The 20,983-nt window shown below is 38.4% G+C and overlaps 1 protein-coding gene across 2 annotated transcripts in view; it reads left to right on the top strand.

Annotated features, from left to right (window-relative positions):
- Positions 1-20,983, top strand: part of BEND5 (BEN domain containing 5) — a 1,156,480-nt gene that overhangs the window by 691,286 nt on the left and 444,211 nt on the right. For both annotated transcript variants that reach the window (XM_036494566.2, XM_058681329.1), the window contains exon 5: positions 12,352-12,568. In XM_036494566.2, the coding sequence (XP_036350459.2) occupies positions 12,352-12,568 (217 nt within the window). The remainder of the gene's footprint in view (positions 1-12,351; positions 12,569-20,983) is intronic.

Genomic DNA, 20,983 nt, shown 5'->3' with positions numbered 1-20,983 from the left:
TTTGTAGTTTTTGTTAACATTGTCTTCAGTCTTCTTAGATTTAAATTTTATGGTTGACAAGTTAGAAATTATTGCTACATTCTTAACATGCTATGCCAGAACACTGGCTAAACAGAATTCTTTTTAAAGATGTGTTTATTGTGAAAGAATGGGAAAGCATTTTTCATTCACTAATTGACTGCCCAGATAGCCACAGTGGCTAGTCCTAGACCAGGTCAAAGTCAGGAGGCAGGGGCCTCATTTGGGTTTCCCAGCTGGATGCAGAGACCTAAACACCTGAATGCCCTCCTGATGCTTTTCTCAAGTTCCTTAACAGAGCAGGATTTGAAATGGGGCATACAGGATAACAATTATTGCTCATATGGGATGCTGGTGTCACAGTGGGTGGATTTACACATTAAGCCACCACACCATCCACCACATAGAGTATTTTACAATATAAGGTTTTTAGTGTTAAATATAAACGTATTTAATGCTTCTGTTGTTACCATCTTGTTTGCTCCCCTCAGAGAAATTTTCATTGAGGATTTTTCAAAAATGTATCTTTGCATTTTTTTAAAAGATTTATTTATTTTTATTACAAAGTCAGATATACAGAGAGGAGGAGAGACAGAGAGGAGGAAGATCTTCCATCCGACGATTCACTCCACAAGTGAGCTCAACGGCTGGTGCTGTGCTGATCAGAAGCTGGGAACCAGGAACCTCTTCCTGGTCTCCCATGTGGGTGCAGGGTCCCAAAGCTTTGGGCTGTCCTCAACTGCTTTCCCAGGCCACAAGCAGAGAGCTGGCTCAGAAGTGGAGCTGCCGGGATTAGAACCGGTGCACAAAACGGATCCTGGTGCGTTCAAGGCGAGGACTTCAGCCACTAGGCCACACCGCCGGGCCCTATCTTTGCATTTTAAAGACAAAGGGACAGAGATAGAGAAGAGTGAGAGAGAAAGAGAGCTTTCATTACTTCCCCTAAGATGTCTGCAAAAGCCAAGATGAGGTAAGACGAAAGCCAGGAGCCAGATACCCCAATCGCGGGCTCTTAAGTGGATCGCAAGAAACCCAAGTACTGTGTTCATCATCCATTGTCTCCCAGTTGCAATAAGAGGAAGCTGAATCTGAGCGCTGGAGTAGCTCGAACATGAACCAGGCGCTCCACTATAGAATGCTGACATCTCAAGCAGTAGCTTAACATGGAGTGCCACAAATCAAATGTTTTATAATATAAAACTTATCAAGTAAGATATCTTTTCTTGATTCTTTTTCATTTTCTGCAACATGTTGTAAAATGTAGGCCTTCTCTGTCTTTTTTTAATGATTTATTTTTATTGAAAGTCAGATTTTTACAGAGTAAAGGAGAGAGAATGATCTTCCGTCTGCTGGTTCATTCCCCAAGTGGCCACAGCTGGAGCTCAGCTGATCCAAAGCCAGGAACCAGGAACCAGGAACCAGGAACTTCTTCCGAGTCTCCCACATGGGTGCAGGGTCCCAAGGCTTTGGGCTGTCTTCGACTGTTTTCCCAGGCCACAAGCAAGGAGCTGGATGGGAAGTGGGGCAGCCAGGATATGAACCAACATCCATATGGTATCCTTTGAGTGAAAAATGAGGACTTTAGCTACTAGGCTACTGCACCTGGCCCCTGACTTCTCCAATATTAATAGATTTCACTTATTTCTTAGATAAAATTCTGAAAAAGTAACCATACAACTCTCCTTCCCTATTCCACATCCTTCAGTTCCCCTTCTTCCTTCATTTTTTTTTTAATTTTTGTGAAAACATAATTTCTGTCCACTCTATAGTCACAGGCTTAATGCAGCCTTTGCTGTAACAGTAAAGAATTAGAAAGTAGAGGGCCCAGCGGCGTGGCCTAGCGGCTAAAGTTCTCACCTTGAACACACCAGGATCCCATATGGGCACCGGTTCTAATCCTGGAAGCCCTACTTCTAATCCAGCTCTCTGCTTGTGGTCTGGGAAAGCAGTTGAGGACAACCCAGAGGCTTGGGACCCTGCACCCATATGGGAGACCTGGAGGAAGTTCCTGGCTCCTGGCTTCGGATCTGCGCAGCACTGGCTGTTGTGGTCACAATACCAGCCATGGCGGTCAGTTGGGGAGTGAATCATCTGACTGAAGAACTTCCCCTCTGTCTCGCCTCCTCTGTGTATATCTGATTTTGCAATACAAATAAAATAAAATCTTAAAAAAATCAGAATGTAGAAAGAGCACAGTTTGACAAAAGTATATAAACAAAAAGCTAAAAACAATCAGATCACATGATGTCCGTTCCTATGTGTGTGTGTGGGGAGGTTTTTTGTATTACATATTAGCTACTCCATATCAGAAAAGATCTGTGGTAGTTGTCCTTTGTTGGACTGGCTTGTTTCACTAAGCAGAAGAGTTTCCCATTGCATCTGCTTTGCTATGAAAGACTTTCTTTCTACTCTAGTACAGCATGGAACTCTCCAGTTAGAAATATGAGCTGCATCAAAAGAGTGGCTGCTTTAATGACATATCCCAAAATATAATCTTTGAACTTTGAAGTCAAGTTTTGTATTCTAATTGTTCTTTCATTGTTTCATGTGTGTGTAGTTCCACCTTTGCAATTGTAAAGACACATGTCAAGATTCTTTGTTCCCAAGAGTTCTTTTCAATCATTGCAATGTGATAAAATCTTTAGAATCTAGAATACTGGAGTACTTAATTTATTTAATACTTGATTCAATATTTAAGATTTCTTATTAATGTGTGAACAAGACATAAACAAAATTTAGAGTTCTCATTAACAACTACAAAAATTCAAAATTAACATTTATTAACACAGTAAATTATTGAGGCCTCATAATTTGTAAAAAAAATCATCAATGGACACCTATCTACTTTCCTCAAGATTTACTAGAATATTGGTATGTATATGTGGGATTTAACCTTTGCTTAATACATACATTGTGCAGCTCAGTTTTCTTATGTTTTGACAATTATGATTTTAATACAAGTATGAGTTATGTGGATACCTGATACCATTTCAAAATAAATTTATACCTCATAAGTTGGTTGATGTGCCAGGCATTGCTTTCACTAAAATTTTTATGCATATTATAGTCCTACACAAAATGATCATTATTATTATTATTAAACTTTTATTACATTATCATTATCGCTAAGACAGCATTTTACCTTCAATAGAAAAATTTTCCAAAAGCTTTAGCTTGATTCTGTGAATGTTTGAAAATAATTGAATCGTGTTGTAGTTGAATTAAGTGATTGAAATATCTGATCACACTGATATAAATCTGTTTGAGTTCTGCTGCTAATTTAGCAGAGACGTTGACAACTACCACTTTATACAGAAGAAACTTTGGGAATTATATAAAACATTCTAGAAGAACAGTCATGTATTCTAAATAATAAACTGTACTACATATCACTTCTGAAATGTTGCTTTTCATTTACAGTACAGTGCATGGCTGTCATAAACTAATTCAAATCTCTTTTCCTATGTGTCTGTTTTACATGGTTACAGAATTTTTTGAAAATAAATGTTAGCTATAAAAGTAGATGTAAGCAGATTAATGCCTCCTAGTTTTTATGTGGTTATGTTTTCAGTACATATTCTATGTACTATCTACTGATCATAATTACCAACAAGCATTTTATGCAAGTTGCATCTCCATCATTCTATTTCAAGAGAAACAAAAGTTTAGTAATTTTCCTAAAATATGTACTTTTATATTTTTACGATATTGTTGGTGAAAGGGTAAGAAGAATTATTAAAGTATGACCAAATTTTTTAAAACCACATAATTTTAGATTTATACCTTACAATAAATAGGTTAAGGGCACTGGTTAGTAGGCTAACCCTCCACCTGTGGCTCCAGTATTCCATATGGGCAGCAGTACATGTCCTAGCTACTCCTTACTCCCTGAAGGGCCGGGAAAGCATTCAAAGAGGGCCCTTATGATCGGTCTCCTCTCTGTACCCAAGTGGCAGACCTGGAGGAGGCTCCTGATTCGTGGCTTTGGGTCAGCCCAGCTCCAGCTGTACAGACATTTAAGGAGTCAACCAACAGTTGGAATATCTCTCTCCTTTTCTGTTTAATTACCTTTCAAATAACAATAATAGTAATAAAGGGAAAAATAACTATTTCATGATCATTCAGACATCTCCGTCTCTATTTCCCAAGCATAGTTCACATTCACCTACAGTAGAATTTTCCATCTTTTCTGTTGCTGCCACTGATTCAGGCATATCGGCCCATCCCAAAGCACCCAGATATCAGATACTGCCTCAGCTATCATCCCTTACTCTTGAAAATGGCAGTTTTGAAATACAATCCATTTTCTTTTCTTTGTAATTTCTCAATAATCCTAAAAGGGACACAGGACACTTTTAGCAGCCACATTTTACAGAGACACATACAAGGGAAGAGTTCAACTTGCAGATCCTTGTCTGATGTTTTTGTCTTGCCATACCTTAGGAATTTGGATCAGAGAAGACAGAGCTGGTGATCTAGAGTCTCTCCTTGGAGTTTCTGGCTCTACAGGCATTTGGTCAGCAGCCACCCATTTCTGGGGACATTGCTTCTGACCATGATCAAGGAGAAGAATCAGTCTCAGCTATTTCGCAGCTCCAATCAGCCAAACTAATTGAGTGTAATTTTAATTTTTAATGGCTTGGAATTAATACCATTAATGGCCCAGTGTGTGGGTGTCCTTCTCCAGAAGGCACAGAGAGAGGAAAAGAAAAAAACCTACGTGTAAAGTGAACTTTAAAAAATAAGCAATGCAGTGTGTAGGACAAAAAGGTTAATTCAAGAATCGACCAGTGTCTTCTTGCTATCAAAAACTTGGCTGCCAGCATGTTACACTGTCTCTCTCCTCCCACCTTTGGTTCCCATCAGTTCCTGATAAGATGGTAATCTGCTTAGACACTCGGGTGTTAAAATGTGATGCCTGTAGCCCAGCACTCTCTCACTCTCTTTCCCCTCCCTGGGACTCACCAAGAGATTAGCTGTGATGAAGTGCAGAGAGAGCGGTAAGAATAAATGTACTGGTGACAGGAGCACTATTATAATTATTTGGAGGGAGATAGGATTGGAATGAGAAGTGGGTCCTGTTGGCCTAAGAAGGGAATATTTGTAATATGGGCATCAATGCCAGGCATCTGGCTGTGCTAGATGCCAGGAGAGGAACAGGACAGGGCCAACTGGCTCAAGCCAGGTCATGGTCTTGGCTGTTCCAGCCAAAAGCAAACAAGGCTATATGCTTGCATTGCTGGCAATGAAAGATATAAGATATAAGAAAGAGATCTTATATCAAATATACCTGAGAAAGTGGATAACGGCTTGCTTCCAATTCCTAGATAGATAACACAGGGGAACCAAAAGGCTGCAATCACAGTTGGTGGATAAATTCCAGGTAGCACAGCCTTGGCAGAGAGGGGAGAATATGTGCTTAGTCAGTCAGACAGTAAGGTACACTGAATAGGTAGCACATTAATGGCATATAAGAAGTGATTATAATATGTCATTTACTTGGGGATATATCTGAATGAATGCCACGTCCTTGTTCTGCAGCCTGAAAAGGACTTCCAGCCTGAATAGATTAATTATATGCTATTCTCATTAACTATTAATCTGAGGGAAAAGTAAATTCTAGTGAGGACAAATTGGGTTAGAAGTCAGCTCTTCTCATCCAAATCTTTGTCTTGATTAGTCAGGGCTCCAGCCTTTGTGGGCTCCCAAAGAGGTCTCAAAATTTGGCTTTAGAGAAGCTTTTATACTGTTATGTAATGGTCACTTCTTCATCTTTCCTGCGTAATGATAATCTCCAAAATCATATTTTAAGAATTTAGGAGACAGCCCCATGTTGAAGCAAGTTAGATCTCTCCCTGAGGTGTCAGCATCCATATGAGCACAGGTTCACGTCCCGGCTGCTCCACTCCTGATCCAGCTATTCGCTTGGGATGCCATAGGATGAGGCTCCAGGTTCTTGTCACCCTGCACCCATGTGGGAAATCCAGAAGAAGCTCCTGGTTCCTGGTTTCAGATCATCTTAGTTCCAGCTGTTGCAGCCATTTGGGAAGTGAACCAGCAATGGAAGACCTTTTTCTCTCTGGCTCTTCTTCTCTCTTTCTAAATCTGCCTTTCAAATAAAAATAAATACATCTTTAAAGAAAAAAGAGAATTTAGCTAATAGTTTGGAGAGAAGGCAGGTAAAATAGTGAGACAGAAATCATTTCTATACTAATTGAATCACAAACTTACTCATTCATTCAACAAACATGCATAAGCTCCTTTTTAACACCAAACTCTGGGCTAAATGCTGTGGATATTGATATGAGTCAGAAGCATAGAAGTATCACAATTAGTATTTAAAACAATTAATTCACCCTGGAATTGACAACAAAACTTCAAAGAAGAGATTATTTTAGCTACTTCACAGGATGCACTTGGTAGAAAAGTGTATAAAAAAAAGCAATTATAAGCCGAAGGAATAGTGTTTAAAAAGTCAAGGAGGTTTCTGAAAGTGTGTGTTTAGAACATGATACAAAGATTTTAACATAGAAAGCACTATGAACATTGCTGTGAGAGTATTTACTAAATACACATTCATTTATCCAATTCATAAATATTTTTTGAGTGCCTTCATCTGTACAAGGCACTGCATGGGCCTTGGCATGCCGTAGGTAACTGATACGTGGTTTCAGGGCTCATAGAGTGCTCAAAATGTGGAGAAAGACAATTACTCAGACTGACACAATGAGGTGGAGACTGTAACAGAGAGGTATGAGCAATCCGTTTGTGAATGCACACACAGAGAGATGTGTGCACGCATATGCTTCCACAGGTGCGTCTGCCTGTGTGGGGAGATCTGAGGACATGACTTACAGGGCTTCCTCACACACGCGGATGTCCTCTTCACTTAGCAGAAGGAACCTAAGGCAATGGTTTTCTCCAAAAACTGGATCAGCCTTGAATCTCTGAGTCTTGAAAGCATACACCTTGAATCCTTCATGGTCTCAGCACGATCAAGTATTTCCTTCCAGGAAATCATGAGTGATCTTTTAAGAAGAGTTCCTGGTGTGCTGGTGTTGTGGTCTAGCAGATAAGGCCAATATCTGTGACACTGGCTTTCCATATGGGTGCTTACTGGGTCCCAGTTGCTTCACTGCTGATTCAGCTCCCTGCTAATGGCCTGGGAAAACCAGCAAAGATGGCCTGCATTCATGTGAAACACCCAAATGAAGCCCTGGGTACTACAGTCTTCTGGGGTTGGTGAGGAAGGAGGTGATCCAGCAAATAGAAGACCTCTCTCTCTCTCTAACTCTGACTTCCAAATAAATAACATTTTAAAACAATTCTGATTGTGCCTTACTTTTCATCACATTGTTTGCATAATAGAAGTAACATGAAGAAATCTTTGTAAGGATTAAGAGTTAATTTAGGAGTGGCTGTGTGGCACACTGAATTATGCCATTGCTTGCGATGACTGCAACCCATGTTAGAGTGATTCTTTGAATCTTGATACCCATGTTTCTGATTCAGCTCCGCACTAATGCTCCTTGGTTGGAAGTTATGATGGCTAAAGTACTTCAGTTCCTTTTACCCATGGGAAAACTAGGGGAAGTTCCTGACTTGTGGCTTCAGCCTGTTCATCCTGGGATATTGCAGTCATTTAGGGAATGAACTAGCTGATGCAAGATATCTGTATATGTGTGAGTGAGACTCTGCCTTTAAATAAATGAATGAATAAATAAATAAATAAATAAATAAATAATAAATAAATACATAAATAAGAACAGCAATGAATTAATATATCACAAAACACTTAGAATGGCCTGGTAAATAGTACTATAGCAACTATTATATTTTTTTGTTACATTGGTCCCATGGTCATCTCAGATAATCCATGTTAAATAGAATCAGAGGCTGCCTTGTATAAACTGATGTCAAGTGCGGGAACTTTCTTTAGCATTCCTTAACATTCCACAAGCTCATATTCCCCTAGACATCAGGCCTGTGCTTTTCCTTCAGCTGAATATTAGTCTTTATTTTGAGCCAAAATCAATCTAATGATACTTGCATTGGATTTCTGGGATGAATCTTTTTATTTTTTATGGCTTTAAAAAAATAAATTAGCAGATATTGTTTGAGATCTCTCTGAGGGAAGAAGCAGCACAATCTTGATTTTCAAGAAGTCTATATTATCTTCAAAACATTGTGCAAACATCCATTTAGCTCTCTTGTTCATTGTTTAGACACAAACCAGGTTATTGCACTTTATTTAGGAGTCAGTGCTGTGGCACAGTGAGTTAAGCCTCTACCCATAGCACCAGCATCCCATATGAGTACCAGTTCAACTTCTAGCTGCTCCACTTTTGATTCAGCTACCTGCACATGAGACTGAGAAAACAACAGAAGATCCTCTCAAGGGCCTGTGGTCCTGCCACACACACAGGAGACCTGAATGAAGCTCCTGGCTTCTGGTTTCCACCTGTCAACTCCAGCTGCCTGTTTGGGAAGTGAACAATTGGATGGAAGATCTCTCACTGTTGTTACCTCTATTTCTTTTACCCTGCTTTTCAAGTAAATACATTTTTAAAAGTTCATGTTCTTAAAGAAAACCTATTGTCATTTTTCAAAATAGAGAAAAATTAACAAAGATTGAATGGTAAAAAAGTTTTAGAGAGGAAGTATGTTAAAGAATAGAAATTTACTCCTGTCTTTTTGCTTGTTGATTACTTCACTGTAAAATATTAGAACTGTTGTAAGCTGCATCTGTGAGCAGTGGTTTACCAAGCAGGCACTATGACAAGGGGACAGTCCAGGTCAAGGGAAGATCAAGTACAAAGACATGGAGGTGTTGTGTTAGGGAGTTATGAATTGTTCAATATGAAGAAAGGATAAGGTTCGAGAATGGAGAACTGGATAACAATGCCAAAAACATGGAAAGATAACAAGGGGCCTTTTGGGCCAAACTGGATAGCAAGTTGTTTTAAAGTTTTTTAAGCAAAAAAGTACTGATTAGAGAACAGATATTTCTGGAGGTTGAAGGCTGTGTAGTGGGAGGCAATGGGAAAAGGGGCTGTGGGAAGAGGCTTTGAGTTCATGGGGGCTAGCTGCAGTACAGGCTCTGAGGTTCACTAATCTTGCAAACTTGGAAGTTTTTGTTTGTTTTTACTTTGCTGAGCTTTGATTTTTTTTCCTCTCTGTGTAAAGGGGATGTTAAAAGCCTCCTAGCTTATAAGGTCATTATGGGGATTAAATAACACATATAAAACACTTAATACCATGCCTGAGATATATAATGAATCTACAATATGAAAAATAAGAGAAAAATCAGAAGTGCATTTCAAATGAGATATTTATCCTCCCTTGTGATTTGCTTTTGTATTACTTGAAAGTCCTGGTCAATTTGGCCTGCAGAGCACCACTCTAACAGCTTTCTGTTTGTATCTTTTGCAAAGTGTAGAAACCCTAAACCCTGAGTGGCATCTTAGCATCCTTGAATCATTACACCAGGCTCCATTAGCTCCACTCTGTCTACTAATCAGGTTAGGCATCCTGACCGCTCAGGAGAGCAGCTAGGGCAGCTGCAGGCAGTACATAAATTCTCGTGATAGCACATAATCAGATCAGTGGAGACGGCAGGCTCAGAGAACCAAGCTGCTGAACTTGACCATGAGAAGAAAGAACTGGAGTGATTGAATTTGAAGCATGGACTTTGATTGGATATACTTGTGAAGACGTGCTCAACCAGCACTTCAGGAAAGTCAGAGCTCAGCATCAAAGCCAGAAGCAGGAGCAACCATCACAGACCTTTGGCTGCAGACCACAGATCCACAATCACTGGAAATCTTCCTTACTTGGGAATTTGGAACCCGAGACTACTTTGAACCAAGAGCTTCTCATCCCCAGGTCTTCAGTCTCACCACAAATGAAGAACATTACATATTCTTCTTGTATGCTCATCCCTGCCACTGTTCTTCTATCTCCTAGCTTGGCTCTCCACTGATTGCCTATCAAATTGATAAATTTTCCCTCAGGGACTCACTCCACAGTTAATAATCTCACATTGGACAGTTCACCCTTTTAGTCTACTTCTTCCTTCACTTCTCACTTCAACCAGAATCTGCTTGGTACATGGATTTGACATTTGCTGAATTCTGAATTAACAAATGAATTGACAACTGACTTCTTTTTAAATTTAATTTTATTTTTATTGGAAAGTCAGATGTACAGAGAGGAAGAGAGACAGAGAGGAAGATCTTCCATCTGTTGATTCATTCCCCAAGTGGCCAGAATGGCCAGAGAAACACCGATCCGAAGCCAGGAGCCTGGAGCCCCCTCTGGATTTCCCACATGGGTGCAGGGTGTCAAGGCTTTGGGCCTTCCTTGACTCCTTTCCCAGGCCATAAGCAGGGAGCTGTATGCAAAGTGGGGCCACTGGAACACGAACCGGAGTCCATATGGGAACCTGGCATGCAAAATGATGACTTTAGCTGCAAGCCTACCATGCCAGGCTCAACAACTGACTTCTATAGAGTCAGCTGCTTCCCACATGCCCCTTTCAGGAGGACTTTCTTATAATCCACATACAGGATGATAAGGGGAAGATGATTTTTCTTCTCATTTATGCATCTTTCAAGCCACTATTTATGTGTCTCATCACTGTTAACTCTAGAATTTCAAGATGGGAAGCAAAACGTGCCTAAGGGATTTGTTTTAAAGCTACACATGCATTGTGAGATTTTTGTTACTTATGTGTTCATTCACATTGCCTTTGGGAGCAGGGGGTAAATGGACTTTTTGTTGGCCCTAAAGATGCCACTCCATAGCTTTTAATACTGCCACTGATTCTCATGTGAAAAGTCCTGTTCTTCTGTGGCTTGCACCAAGTGTCTGCCATCCTGTTCTCAGCACTTTCAGTCTGTACTCCATGTTAGACAACACGGCCTGCCACTTCTGTCACTTCTTTCTAATATAATCAATCAAGTGACTTTTTAGTTCAACCCAATTATTTGTACAAAATTCGATTCCCTGCTGCCCCACAGGAGTCTCACAGCCTTGCCTCCCATCTTGGCTACTTAGTGCCTTGAAAAGATGTTAAGGTAGTCCATAATGAACACTAATCTCTTACAAAGCTGTTAGATCTAGCACTTAGCAATTTTTTGCAGGCTGCTCTGCCTAGGGCTAGCACCATTCTAATTTCCTCAACTACCTCTCATATCTCTTCCTTGTGGTTTCCTCTCTATTCCTCTGTGCCCTGTTGGCTTTCAGTTGAGTGTGTCCAGTCATTAGAGATGAGGCTTCATTCCCCATCCACTGAGCCAACTTCCCCCAAAGCATCTTTGTCCTAAAGCACCTTTCAAACCAGTCCTGAGGTGTAAAGAAGACTTACGAAGTAGCTGATGAGGAAGCAAGAGATCCTACAAAATATGTAAGCTGTCCGACATCAACATAGGATCATGGAAAGGCATAATCAGGGATGGAGTGTTGAGGATTAAGAAGACTTTTAAGTGAAAGAACATGCAGGGAAACAGTGTGAAGTGTTTGAACATCAAGTATGAGAGGGAGAGTAACTGTGCAGGGGTAAATGAGAAGAAGTTAAGTGGACTCTGACTGAAACATCTTCTTTTTCTCATGTGTCTATCTCAGTGCACCTTACTGAAAAATGAGCACAATGGCTTAGCAAACTATCCACACAGCATGTGTGAAAGCCGTACTTCCCAAAGTGCTTCTGTCGAAAATTAATCTCATGTAACTCTCTACAGAAAAATAGTAGCTTGTTGAATATATGTCCCTTCTTTGGATGGTCACAATGCACATTTGTTTATTTTAAAAGCTCTGAATTAGTCTCATAACAAAGAAAAATCTGACTTCCCTGGGAAAAGTGGAACTCTCCTGTTTATGTCTCCATAATATTATACCTTTTATTTTTACTCAAAGCACTTTTGAAATCTGTAACTAAACTGTTTATTTTTAATATTTTATTGACTATGTCTCCACTAGAATTTATAATCTGTGAGAATTGAGACCTTGCCTGTCTCATTTTTTATTAAAACCCTATTGTAGCTGGTATGCATACACTAAAGTGTTGAAATTAAAAACAAACAAAACAAAAATGAAAGTTGTTCCTTTTCATTCAATTTTATATTTGATAAATAAATTGAATATAATGGTGCTGGATTTTGAAGAAAATGCTCGAAGTCAAGTCTGATTTTGTCTGTAGCTGATTTGCTGGGGATTACTGCTACCACCACCCATGGTCCTTGCTAGTTCTGTTCCTAGGCCTTCATTCCCCTGTATTGAATTCTGAGGTTTGAATAGTTATCTGATACACCCAAATTTCTTCGTATCTTTCAGGCAGAGACTTCCGCCAAAAAATGTTTACTACTACCGCTGCCCAGACCATAGAAGAAATTATGTGATGTCCTTTGCATTTTGTTTTGACCGAGAAGAGGATATTTACCAGTTTGCTTACTGCTACCCGTACACCTACACCCGCTTCCAGCATTACCTTGACAGCCTGCAGAAGAGAAACATGGATTACTTCTTTCGAGAGCAATTGGGTCAGAGCGTGGTAAGATCTGTGCCTAGTTTGGACATTCTTGGGATGGGAATTTTCCAACGAATTCTTTTAGCATGAAGTAAATATTCCTGTGCCATTATAGATTATTTGTAGGGATATAATGTTCTATTAACTATTTAATTATATTACTATGTTATATTAATGCAGTAATTTTAGTCAGCAAATAATGGTTGGATAAAATTATAATTCAATAATTATTCATCTCTTACGTAGTATAATTAAATATTTAGTGTTAACTTTTAATACTGTTCGCTGCTAGATTTTTCCAAAGTAATACAGATTTTGATAAATCCCCAAAACTGAGGGACAAAAAGAAAGTTTTCCTGGATATTACATGAAATATGTGAAAGAAGTTTATGCTTATGAGCCTCTGAGAGGAAAAATATATTTTTCTCCTACCCAACTTGCCTGCAGTACAGGTTGGCAAATGGTGTGCAATTTGGTTCATAAATGAACTTTGTCTATTCCACCAATGGCTCCCTATTCTTTCCTGTCTCTAGCTTTGTTTCTTTCTGTGGGCTTGGAGATTTCAGCACTGATGCCTTATTGATCCACATATGAAAATTACCCACAGTTGTTGGTTTAAATTAACATAAACTTATCTTGTAATTCTGGCAGGTGGAACTCAAAATGGGTTTCAGCCAGCTAAGTCAAGATTATCAATAGACAGGCAATTCTTCTGGAGGCTGTGACAAAAAATTCATTCGACTGCCTTTTCCAGTTTCTTGTAACTGCTTGTATTTCTTGGTTTGTGATTCCTCGTAACATGAAAGATACCTATCATCATTTTACATTACTTTGATACTGATTCTCCTGACTTCCTCTTTCACTTATAAGGATCTTTGTAATGGATTATATTAGGTCCATTGTATATCCTAAAATAACCTCCCTACCTCAAAATCTTTAATTTGGGGGCTGGAGTTGTGGCATAGTGGGTTAGACTACCTCCTGCACACTGGCATCCTACATGAGCATCAGTTTTGAGTACCAGCTGCTTCCCTTCCAATCTAGTTCCCTGCAAAAAGCAGAGGTAGCAGCAGAATATGGTTCAGAATATAGTTCAGAATAAGTTCACGGGCCTCTGTACCAACACTGGAAAACCAGATAAAGTTCCAGGTTCCTGGTTTCAGCCTGGCCCAGCACTGGCCATTGCTACCATTTGGGGAATGAACCAGTGAATGGAAGATCTTTCTTGCTCTTTCTATCTCATTCCCTTCCTCTAACTCTCCCTTTCAAATAAATAAAACATTTAAATTTTAATCATGTCTGTAGATCTTCTTCCAGGTAACATATTCATAAGGACTGTGAATCCGACCTCAGACATTTTGGAAGGAGATCATGCATCACTTTGCATACCACATCTTTTCTCTGTCCTGTGTTGCTCATCTGCCCAAAGTAGGATCTGAAGTTATTCTTTTCAACGGACTCATAAATTTTACTCTCTATTGTCAGAAAATAAGGAATAATCAGATGATAATTGAGTTTCATGTTTCACTGTCCAAGAAGGGTGGGCTGTCCCTAAAATATGTATAATGAGTGTATCTAAAGATTCCGACTGAAGATTCTGGTAGAGCTGGCAGAGGATGCTGTACATCATATGTGCTTTAGTGGAGATGTGGACTTGATGCAATGACTGTCGTTTCCACATTTAAATGTATTCAGTATCTGGGAAGCAAATCTGTCATGATGATTTTTTTTTCTTTTTTTTAAAATTTTTTTATTATTTATTATTTTTAATTCATTAATTACATTGTATTATGTGACACAGTTTCATGGGTACTTGGGTTCTCCCCACCCCTCCCCAAACCCTCCCACCATGGTGGATTCCTCCACCTTGTTGCATAACCACAGTTCAAGTTCAGTTGAGATTCCCCCATTGCAAGCATATACCAAACATAGAGTCTGGCATCTTGTTGTCCAGTCAAGTTCAACGGCTTCTTAGGTATACCCTCTCTGGTCTGAAGACAGAGCCAGCAGAGTATCATCCCAGTCAATTAAAAGCTCCAACATACCATCAGCAAAAATTTAGATCATTATGGAATTAATTGACATAGTAATGAGTAACCAATATGTTAAAAGTAAATGCGAGTTCTTAACCACCTTCTATGACCACCTCATTGACATTTCAATTTTAATTTATACACAACATGGAAGCAGCCAAAATGCCCATCAGCAGAGGATTGGATAAGAAAGCTATGGTTCATCTACTCCATGGAATACTTCAGCTATTAAAAAAAACAAAATGCAGTTCTTTGTGGCCAAATGGGCCAAACTGGAAACCATAATGCTAAGGGAAATGAGCCAATCCCAAAAGGTTAAATACCACATGTTTGCCTTAATTTAAGATGATATGATATTATGTATAACATGTTATGTTATGTATGTTACATGATGATTTTTTAAAATAGGAATTTATTTTTACTGGAAAGGCAGATATGCAGAGAGAAGGAGAGACAGAAAGAAAGATTTTCTGTCTACCAGTTCACTTCCTAAGTGGCCACAATGGCTGGAGCGGTGCCGATCCGAAGCGAGGAACCAGGATTTTCTTCCAGGTCTCCCACACCGATGCAGGGTCCCAAGGCTTTTGGCCATCTTGTACTGCTTTCCCATGCCATAAGCAGGGAACTGGATGGGAAGTGGAGCAGCCAGGACACAAAATGGCAACCAAATGGGATCCTAGCACACACAAGGTGAAGATTAAGCCACTCGGCCACTGTACTGAGCCCAAAGATATTCTTATAGTCTGAGATTCTCTACACAGAATGATTTTGCTAACTATCTTCTACTCCATTCTTCATCCTAACAGTGCTTCTGGTGGGTATTATTTGTATCTAGTGCCTATATATCTTGAAGTGAAATTTGGGACACATGGTGTATGAGTAAGCATGGTAGCAGGAAACAAGGTGGTCTCAAATTCGGATAGTTTGATGAGAGTTAATAAACATGCTATTTACAAAGTAGGCATTATATAGGTAAATCATAAGGTGTAGTGAAGTTCCCTGGAGGTGATAACAGTTCAAAGGATGTGAAGGGAATAATAGTTACTACAGCCCAAGAGTTGAAAGTCATTTATGGAGCCACATTGAAAGAAATAATAACCTTCAATTGAAAAATGCAAATAGCCTGAAGTGAACATACACAAAAGAAGATTAGAAAAAGTAAATTCCTGTCCTTCATTTCCTAACCTTTCTTTGATCTGCTAAACTTCTCTATTAACCAACTCAACTAGGAGGCAGAAGAAAAGGGGACTCGTTGATGTAATCCATACAGATGAGCCTCCCAGGGAAAGAAGAGTGAAAGAGGGCAGAAAATGTAGAGGGGCAAATAAAACACAATGAACATATTATGTATACAGGGTCTAATCAATAGTACGTTGCTGGGAATAGTGGGGTTGTTTGATATGGCAGTGGCAGAAAAATTTTGAGATGAATGATGAATAAACATGGATTAACATATGGATTCTTATATTGTTCAATAGAATCAAGAAAATCATTAAATGCTTGTGGCTTTTAAGGGCAAAATCTACATTTCACTCCGTGTCTACACTAATCTGTTCTTAGATTTATTCCAGGCAGCAGGTGCACATTGAATGGATAATGAGTCAAGGAAGGCAGGAAGATGTACAGCTGGAGGAAATGTAGAGAGTTGAGAACAGCAGATAGCAGGTAAAAAGGATTACAAGATAAATTAATCCTCCGGTAAAAGCAACTTGAGCAAGAAAAAAGTTCACTTTCTGTGCGAAGCTAGAGTAGGAAATCCATGGCTATCATTATAGCTTTGCTCTTTTAAGCTTTAGGGAATCACATTCTTTCAGCTTTCTACTCTGCCGTCCATGGAATGTGGCCCTCAATCTTGTTTTCCAATATAGAATTCTATCATCACATTCACGTTCCAGGAAGCAAGCTGAAGTAAGTGGAGGATAAACGAAGATAACCATTAATTTGATGTTATCAGTTCGTAGAACTCATGTCTCACTTGACCAGAGGGAAAAAAAAATTAAATCTTTATTCTGAGTGGCCCACAAGCCAGCTAAAATGTGGTAGATCTTAGCTATGGTGGATAGTTGGTGTGTATTAGGTATACCCTACATTCCCTTCCATGGAAAACCTAAATTTTGCTCCCAGGTCTGACAATAAACAACATAAATGACCTTGGATGCAGCATCCCCTTTCTAGGGAAATAGAATTTTCAAATTATTTTCTGAGGAATCCCTCAGGGAGGAAAAAAAAACAACAACTTGAAGCCTCTGTTCTGAATCAGATCCTCTGAGAGGCACTGTGGGGGTATATATAACATGGTTAGACAAGTCTATGTATACTTGCACACATGTGTTTTGTATCAGAGGACTTCTGACAGGTTCAAATAGCTATAATATTTCCGAAAAAATAAAACTGATGGTCTTCTGAGTTATTTACAGAGTTAGTGGTCAGAATAAACATCACGGAAAAGTTGGACTTTACTTGAAACATGGATAGGATTGCTGCATATAGGACTGTGGATAAGATAGTTTGTAACTCAAGAACAGTTTGTATCATTAAATGGGAGCTGTCAGAAATCTGGCTTAATTGGGATACGAAATTCATGTAGAGAAGTATTAGTAGATGAAGATAGGCATGAAGATTGGGGCCAAACTCTGGAAAGCCTTGATTATCTTATTACTATATTCCTTATTTAGATTCAACATATAAACATTTTTCTATATGATTCTCTTTTTTAAAATATACAACTTTATTTACAAGTGATAAAACAACACTTTTCATTACACTTGTTTTTAAGTTTCTTCCTGATAGAAAAAATATCACCAGCAGCCTCATTTTTACCATAAGCCAATCTACTTACAAAGTAATCTTTACATTCTTTCCTTGCTTCATTAACTGCATGCAAAATTAATATTTAAATTCCTTTGAAATTATTATTGTTTTTCCTTTTTATCTTGTCTTTCTTTTTAAAAAAGTTATTTTATGATATGGTTTCATAGCCTCTGGGATTTCCCCTTCCTCTCCCCAAGTCCCCTTCCTCCACTGATTCCTTCCATTTTATTACAACAGTATAGACCTTCACAAGCATTTGTAAGTCCATCATTGCGTTCTTTAAGTGTATCCTGACATTGTAGGCATGGACAATGAAAGAGAGGCCAGCATCCTATTGTCAAGATATGTTTAATGGTGCCATTGAGAATCCACCTTTGATTTGGAACTAGAGATACATGCTGCATTGTATCTTCACATTTGTATGTGATAGTCCCTATTACACAGTTACTATATAGTCCCATAAATGAAAATCCCTAAAAGAAAATCAATAACAGGAAAAAAATAGAAATTTACAACAGCATGAAGTTAAATAACATACTGCTGAATGACTAATGTTTCACTGAAGAAATGAAAAAGAAAATCAAAAACCTTCTTGAGTCAGTGAAGAAGTTAATAAAACTTGAAGAAATAAACATTTAAATAATTATCAAAATCAATGTGATATATTAAAATTGGTATTAAAAAGGCTATTGATCTTACATTTTGTGTGCAAATTGCCTTTCATCTGAAAGAACGTATGATATTTCTTCTTTTGGGATTGGTTTATTTCATTGAGCATAATGGACTCTAGATGAGACCATTTTGTTGCAAATGGTAGAATTTTGTTGTTTTTAAAGACTGAATGGTATTCCATGGAGTAGCTGTACCACAGCATTTTTTATTCATTACTGTTTTGAAGGGCATCTGGGTTGTTTCCATGTCGTTGCTATTGTAGACTGTGCTGCTATAAATATAGGATTACAGATTCCTTTCTCATTGGCAGATTTCCATTGTGTATATTCCCATAGTGGGATAGTTGGTCATACAACAGTTCAATATTCAATTGTCTTAGCACTCTCCACACTGACTTTCATAGGGGTTGTACTAGCCTACAATTCCACCAACAGTAAAGGAAGGTACCTTTCTTGCTTCATCCATACCAGCGGTTGTTGTTAGTAGAGTCCTGAATGTAGACCAACCTCACTGGAGTTAGCTAATACTTCAATGTTGTTTTCATTTGTATCTCCCTGATGGCTAAGGAGCCTGAAAATTTTTTCATATGTCTATTAGCCATTCAAATTTGTTCTTTTGAAAATGTCTATTCATTTCTCTCACCCATTTCTTCATAAAATTCTTTGTTTTTCTGCCATTGATTTCTAAAGCTCTTAGTAAATTCTGGACATTAGTCCCTTATTGGCTGTGCAGTGTGCAGATATTTTCTCCCATTCTGTTATTTGCTTCTTCACCTTGTTGACCGTTTGCTTTGCTGTATAGAAACTTATTAGTTTGATGTAGTCCCATTTATTTGATTTGGCTTTGACTGTCTGTGCTTTGGGTGACTTCTAAGAAGCCTTTTGAAATTCCTATATCTTGAAGAGTGCCTCCTATGTTTTCCTTTAACAGTTTGATGGTTTCTGGTTGCAGATTTAGGTCCATGCTCCATTTTAGAGCTTATTTTGTTTAGGTGAAAGATAGCGATCTTGTGTCATACTTCTAGATACTGCTATCCAGTTGTCCCAAAAGCATTTGCTAAAGAGACAAACCTTTTTCCCTGGATTACTTTCACTTTTCTTGTGGAAGAATAGTTGGCTGTGCATATGTGGACTCCCTTCTGAGATTTCTATTCTGTTCCATTGATTTTCTTATCTATTTCTGTATATCACACTGTTTTGATAACCACTGTCCTGTAATATGTTTTAAGGTCTGGGATTGTCATTCCTCCAGCTTTTTTTTTTTTTTTCGCTTCAGGATAGCTTTGGCTATTCATGGTCTCTTGTGTCTTCAGATGAACTTTTGTATCATGTTTTCTGATTCTGAGAAGATTGTTGGGATTTTGATTGGGATCATGTTGAATCTGTATAATACTTTCAATAATATGGATATTTTAATGATATTGATCCTGCTGATTTAGAAATATGCTGTTTCTCCATCTTTTAGTCTCCATCTATTTTTTTTTCAATCATCTGTAATTTTCATCATAGAGGTCTTCCATATCTTTAGCCAGATTAATTCCAAGGAATTTAAGGTTCCTCTAAACTGTTTAAACCGGGACTGGACTGCCATGTTCTTTCTTGGCCTTGGAGTTATTTACATAGTATTACTAGTGCCAATGGTTTATGTTCATTACTTTTGTATCCTGCTACCCTGCTAAATTCTCTTATGAATTCCAGTAGTCTGTTGATTGAATCTTCTGGTTCTCCTGTGTAGAGAATCATGTCATCTGCAAACAGGGGTAATTTTAATTACTCATTTACAATTTGAATTCCTTTAATTTATTTTTCTTGCCTTATAGCTCTAGCAAGATTTTCAATAGTATATTGAACAGCAGGTGAAAGTGGACAACCTTGTCTAGTTCCAAATCTTAATGGAAATGTATCCAGCCTTTCTCCATTTAGTGTGATGCTGGTGTTGGTTTTTTATTTTTATTATTTTTGTTTTGTAAATTACCATGGTTGTGTTGTAGAATGTTTCTTCTATTGCCATCTTGTTTAGGGTTTTTAGTATGAAGTGGTGTTGGATTCTGTCAAATGCCTTCTCTGCATCTATTGAGAATATTGTATGTTTTTTATTTTTTTATTTTATTTTTTATTTATTTATTTATTATTTATTTTTATATATTTTATTATACTATTTATGTATCTGAGGTGAAGGGGGATATTGAGGGAGAAGCCCCACCCAGTTTCCCACCCGCCCAAAGTCCCAGATGTGGGGCATGCTCTGAGATACTTGCTCAAGTGGTTTTAATATTTCTCTAGTTAGGGATCGCTGCCAGTCTCACCACTCCCAGCTCGATGAGGTCATTGAAGAATCCACTGATTGTCACAGTCCATCATAGAGTCTTCATTTGCCCAGTATTTCGCTGCCCAACATTGAGCTGAGGTGGTTGATTGATTCGTTCTGTCCTCTGTCCTCTGTCCTCTCCTGGCTAGGGTTCTGAGTCCAGCAGTCCGTTAGTTTTCTGATGTGGTGTATTATGTTTATTAATTTGTGTATGTTAAGTCATCCCTGAATGCCAAGGATAAATCCCACCTGGTTTCTGTCTGATGTGCTGTTGGATTCTGTTGGCTAGTATCTGTTGACAATTTTTGCGTCTATGTTCATTAACTATTTTTCTGTAGTTCTCTTTTTTGGCTGTATTTATATCAGGTTCCTGTATCAAGATGATATTGGCTTCAGAGAAAGAATTTGGAAGGATTGCCTCCCTTTCTATTGTTTTGAATAGCTTGTGAAGGATTGATGAAAGTTCTTGAAACATTTGATATAATTCTACAGTGAAGCCATCTGGTCCAGGGCTTATCCTGATTAGAAGGGATTTAATTACTGATTCAATCTCAATCTTTTTATATGTCTAAGTTATTAATTTAATTATTATTTAATTTTGATAGGTTGTAAAAAT

The sequence above is a fragment of the Ochotona princeps genome, chromosome 2, assembly GCF_030435755.1.
Source record: "Ochotona princeps isolate mOchPri1 chromosome 2, mOchPri1.hap1, whole genome shotgun sequence".
NCBI lineage: Eukaryota > Metazoa > Chordata > Mammalia > Lagomorpha > Ochotonidae > Ochotona > Ochotona princeps.
Note: the sequence above shows the minus strand (reverse complement) of the source record. Positions and strands in the feature narration are given on the sequence as shown.